General features: G+C 40.2%; 1 protein-coding gene across 1 annotated transcript; it reads left to right on the plus strand.

The window, feature by feature from the left end:
- Positions 1-443: 443 nt before the first annotated feature.
- On the plus strand, positions 444-5,735 carry ywhah (tyrosine 3-monooxygenase/tryptophan 5-monooxygenase activation protein, eta polypeptide). Its single transcript, XM_052117754.1, has 2 exons — positions 444-841; positions 2,944-5,735. The coding sequence occupies exons 1-2, from the start codon at positions 755-757 to the stop codon at positions 3,595-3,597; spliced, it is 741 nt and encodes a 246-aa protein (XP_051973714.1). The 5' UTR covers positions 444-754; the 3' UTR covers positions 3,598-5,735.
- The last annotated feature ends 265 nt before the right edge of the window (positions 5,736-6,000 follow it).

The raw sequence follows: 6,000 nt of genomic DNA on the forward strand, positions 1-6,000 counted from the left end.
TTTTTCTTAACATTATCCCCAAGGTCAGATAGATTCATTTAAGCCCTAATGTTATAATGCAGTAACTGCATCTCTTCAGCTGTCACACTGTCAGCCAGTGCATGGATAAAACTTGACCTTTGTTCTCATTGAAAACACGTATCTGCCATACTCAATACAGAGTCCAGTCTGGACAACCACGGTCAAGATATAACCAGAAAGAGGCATGTCCATGCATCATATTATCCTTTCATCAGCCTTAATAAACAGAAGCTTTGCTTCATTTGAATGCGGAAGAGTCTCTTATCACGCGCATGTCCGTTGCGCCGCTGCAATGAACAATGCAGCAAACTTCAGTGCGCAGGTGCGCGCCTGCAGGACACGCGGCTATTTTTAGTAAATGACGTCATCGTGAAATAGCGCGAGCGCACCCCCCCCCCCCTCCTCCTCCTCCCCTCCCCTTACACAGCTTTGGACTGACAGGACGCTTGCAGCAGCAGTACCCCACAAGCCGCCTGCCATCGGGGACATAAGAAAAAAAAAATAGTCAGCCGAAACTTGGAGGACACAGGGCTGGGAGGGGAATTCAAGCTTTAAAAAAATATTTCGATTTACAAAAAATATAAATCTGCACCTTTCAACCCTTGGCTTGCCGTTGCACCCTCACGTGCGCTGCTGCTCCAGATTCTGCTCGCACTTGTGTATTCTGACCGGAGCGCGCGTGTTCTGCTGAAAACTGACCGAACACCGGTGCGATCGAACCCGACCAGAGAGGATGGCTGACAGGGAACAACTGATCCAAAGAGCCCGTCTGGCTGAGCAGGCGGAGCGTTACGATGACATGGCCTCCGCGATGAAGCTGGTGGGTCATTATTACAATGCATGCATTAATGCAGCATTAATCCTAAACGATCCGATCACAATAGAAATGTATAAACGATATTATTTATTTATTTATTTTTAGACAAATTCATGAAGCAATGTTGAAAGCAAGGTGAAATTCTACTCTGTGCAATTGCAGAAGCTCTCGCCTTTGTCCTGGACAGGATCTCTTTGTTATATATTAAATATGCTTTGTAAAACGTAAGAAACAGGCAAATGTGCATTTAACATTAAGATAAGTTATAATAAATAGGCTAATCAATAGTGAAAAGGACGAATGACGGTACAGAAAGATAATAAATTGTAGGTTTCGGTTCAATATCGTACACACCAATCGTTCCTATAGTGTTTGAACAGGGGCGGCGCATCGTGCATCTGTCTCTCTGAGAAAATAGTACAATAAACCACAGTAGATCTCAATTTTAAGTCATAAACTGTGTAATGTGATTAAATAAAACGTGCACAGCCTTGACAGGTGATGTTTAATTGTTCTAATGTGACAAAGTAAAATATGTAACTCAACAGCGTAGCATCAGCTGTCTAGTTTGACATCCAAGCACAAAGGATGAAAGTCAGTCAGGACACAATGGCTTTTGTCAATTTATGTGTTAATTATTATTTCCACTATTAGTATAATTATACATTTAATGTATTTTGATAAGATATGGCCATTACTATGTGACTTTGACTCTTTGTCCCCCCTCAATGTCTGTGGTGATTACGGCCCTGAAATCAGCCATAATAATGGTAGGAATGTCATAAAATATGGATACATCGATTATTGATCTGCACCTTATTTGAGGCATTGCTATTTTAACATTAGCCGTAATTTAATTAGAAGACTAATTTGTGTGCTTTCCAATTCACTGTCAGTTGGCCCTCTGTTTAATGTCATCTGGAATAATAGCTTTGGGAGATAAACATCTGGTGATATAACATTTACTCAGTACTGAAGCCGGTCGAACACTGGACAAGAAGCACCGCATCGCGGGTAGGAAAATGCAAAGGTATGACACACAGGACTCGTCTAAAGGATTTGTTCTTCTTCAAGAATGAATAAATTGACGTTGATATGTTGGTAGGTTAGTATATGGAACTGGTGTAAATGCACAATCTGAATGCATAATTAGAATTGGAATTTCTCTGTATGTAGTTTTGAATAGGTTTCATTTCAGCTGTCAAACCACAAAATACATATTTGTTACTAAAAAAAATACATTGTGTAGGCTATATGAAAGATAATCCACTAATGGCTAGAGATGTCCTTTAAAAATGATTTGGGTAAAATTTTATGGAAAACTATGCGAGTTGCGCTTAATGGCGATGTCGAATTTTGAGCAGCCTACGGAATCGTAGCTGGGCGCTGCCGAGAGATGCCGAGCTACAGTGTGCGTACATTCTTAGAAAATAATTGTTTTACATTTAAGAATGCACTATGTGGTCTGCCAGGGGTGCAACCCCCATTAATTGACCCTGCCACTCACACTTTACCAAAGTTGTGTTGAGAAATATGTATGAAGAGACAAAGACTCTATTTATATTTGAAAAATGCCAATATAGATATATAATCAATAAGCATCTGGAAACTTTTCTGATTATCAATGTGTGAAAAAGACAGATCCCAAGCCTACATATTGGTAATCTGCTATAATAACAAAGAATCTGTAGTGGAAAACAAATCAATATCTGCCCTTCCCTACATTGCATACATGTTTGGCCATGCATTCATACATTTAAAACCTATATTGGGCAAACACTAATCTGAATATTGGAGGGGACATGCCTGTCTCAATGTCTATGGTGGTTGCAGCCCTGATATCAGCCATCATATTGGTTATCGGCCATAATAACAAATAATTATTGACTATCTGTGTTGGCCAAAATTTCAGTCCATCCCTACAATACGTACAATGTTGGGTTTAACTATTCATAGGCCTTTTATTGGTCAGGAGGCCTTTGTACTGCACCCTAATTTCAATATGTATGTACCAGTTTCTAACTGTTCGTTTTATACAGTACGTTATAAACAAAAAAACACAAAATGTTTTAACTCAACATCTCTCTTGCTTTCTGTACCATCAGGTAACAGAACTGAACGAGCCACTGTCCAACGAAGACCGCAACCTGCTCTCGGTGGCTTACAAGAATGTGGTGGGCGCCCGACGATCATCTTGGCGTGTAATATCCAGCATAGAGCAGAAGACAGCAGCGGATGGCAACGAGAAGAAGCTGGAACTGGTTCGTGTCTACCGAGAGACCGTCGAGAAGGAGCTAGAGTCGGTGTGCCAGGACGTTCTCACCCTGCTGGACCAGTACCTCATAAAGAACTGTGATGAGACCCAGGTAGAGAGCAAGGTCTTCTACTTGAAGATGAAGGGTGACTACTTCCGGTACCTGGCCGAGGTGGCCACTGGCGAAAAGAGGGCCTCTGCTGTCGAATCATCCGAAGGGGCCTACAAGGAGGCTTTCGATATTAGCAAGGGCATGCCGGCCACCCATCCCATCCGCTTAGGCCTGGCACTCAACTTCTCTGTGTTCTACTATGAGATCCAAAATGCGCCCGAGCAGGCCTGTCAACTAGCCAAGGAGGCTTTTGATGATGCTATCGGCCAACTGGACAATCTGAACGAGGACTCCTATAAGGACTCCACGCTCATCATGCAGCTCCTGAGGGACAACCTCACCCTGTGGACCAGCGACCAGCAGGACAGCGAAGGAGGGGACGCCAATAACTGAGAGATCTGCTCTGTCTGCTCTCACTTCTAGCTGTAGTAGCACCCATCTATCCCTCCTACAATGTCTTTATACTATAACTTATTTCTCTCTTTCTACTTATTCAATCGTTTTCTTCTCCGTTTCATCCTTTCTGACTCTTTCTGACATATAGATGCTCCTTTTTGGTTTCTCAGGGCTGCACTTTAGATCCTTGTTAGTAGGGATGGGAATTGTAACGAATTTAACAGTTCTGGTTCTGATTCCAGTTTAATTTAACGATTCTGGTTCCACTTCCAATTGTGCTTAATCTGATTTAAATTCCACTTAATAATTAACAATTCTAATTGCTGTTAACGATTCTGGTTTAGATTCCAATTCCACTTAAAGAAAAAGAATGGTTGTAATGTTTGGTAACAAATTTTTGATAACAAGTATATTTACTCCATCTAGTGGCTTGCCTGTCTTGTAAACCCATACTTTGGATGAGAGTTTTGTGGCTTTAAATCCATGTGTGTTTAGCTTTGAGGCCATCTGTATTCTAGTATACTTGTAAATGTTGACAAAATTTACTTTTCGTAGATATTCGCATTTAAAGTTTTAAGTCTTTCTCTTCTGTGAAAATATTGATGGCTCCTGTTGCATAACACAGATTTTTTTCTCCATCCCCTAATACCAACTTCACCCAAATAGTAAGCAGCAATGTTAAATAGCCTGTTGGCTATTACAAATGGTGTCTTTTGGAAGTATTCAGATGTCCCAGAATCATTAGGGGACCGTACATCATGAAAATCATCAGGTTCCAGTGTCTTTTAAGCAATGGTTCTCAATTCCCAATCCTACTTGTTAGTTCTTTTTCTCTGTTGACTATCTCTTTTTGTTTTGTCTTTTTCTTTGTTTTCCTGTCTTTCACTGTTTTCTTCCACCTCTGTCCGTGACCTATTTTTCTGTATGCCCTTTGCTTCCTCCTCCACTTGATGAGTTGCAGATAATTAGCCTACTGGTCTTCATGTGACATTTACTTAATGTGTACTTGTAAGGACTCAATCTTTGTAGAAACACTGTAATACTTATTACAGGTTGAGGTCTTCAGTATGTGGCACAGTACAGTGCTGATGTTACACCTTTACCAATTACGTTGTTCTTCTTCACTTGTCCTTGATCTATTCCTCCATCACTGCTTAGATGTGTTTGTCTGTCGACCCCCAATGAAGCTCACCTTGTACACCTTGCTAGCCCTGTGAATTGTGTATGTCTGCTGATCTCAGAACAGTACGTCGTTATTTAAAATGTAGGCGGCACTGTCATGAGATGCAGTGATTCAAGGGTCTTTTGATTAGGATTACATATGCAAGGTTATGGCAAAATGACATTAAAGACATTGCATATCCATGGGTACAAATCTCAATATGAAGTCTATCTCGAGCCCTTTATTATGGTTTTACAGATGTCTAATTGTCTTTTTACTATGTTTAATTGTTTTATACACTTTCACGCACAACATGACAATTTGGGCTGGGCGATAAGACGATGTAATTGGATATTAGCATTCAGCAATATTTGACAAATACCCTGATGCCTACTTTGACAGACAATGATTGAGGATATCGGGGAAATAACAAACTATGGAGCTGTGAAGTTTCCATATATATTTAATAGTAGCCTGATAGTTATCATGCACTTACGTTTTTAGATACTAATCAAATTCTTAAAACAATAAAAGCATTAAGAGATTGGCAAGGCTAGATGGCTAAACGGTACTGATGCTGCTAGATGGCACTGGAAGTTGTCAGTTAATTATTTTCACTATTACACTTTTCAATACTTTGTATGAAAATATAAAGCAAAACGTAAATTTTTAAATAAAGTACTGTCATGTTAATGTTACTTTTTTTAATATAATGAGTAAGTGCAATTAAAAGGCGGATATCTGGAATGGAGGTATACAAAGTTTAATTTTACATCAGACCATGCATGCTTTCGCTCCAGGGCCGTAACTAATGGGGTGAACGGTGTTAACGATTCCAGGGGGGCCCCACGATGAATTTTATTTCCTCTTGCAAGAAGAGCAAAGACAGGCAGAGGCTTATCCCAGCTCTATTTACTCGATTTACAAGTCACATTATACATGTCTTTCTCAAGAGGTGCACTAGCGACTAACGCAAGGGGCTGTTGTCTTTAGCCTCCTCGTTAGCACGCCTGCCTCCCATGTCGGAGATGCCAGTTCGAATCCCGCTCAGAGCGGGTCGAGTAGGACTGGTAACATGGTCTGAGTAAGTACTTCATGTTTTTTTTTTTTTTTACATAATTTTTTACCCTGCCAGTTCATCAAATATATCTTATATTCTGTAATTTGATGTCAAGTTTTAGGACAATATATTAGGTTTACACTTCACATAGGCATTTTTTTCTGTCCTAGCTATTTTT

Source organism: Xyrauchen texanus, chromosome 44, assembly GCF_025860055.1.
Source record: "Xyrauchen texanus isolate HMW12.3.18 chromosome 44, RBS_HiC_50CHRs, whole genome shotgun sequence".
Lineage (NCBI taxonomy): Eukaryota > Metazoa > Chordata > Actinopteri > Cypriniformes > Catostomidae > Xyrauchen > Xyrauchen texanus.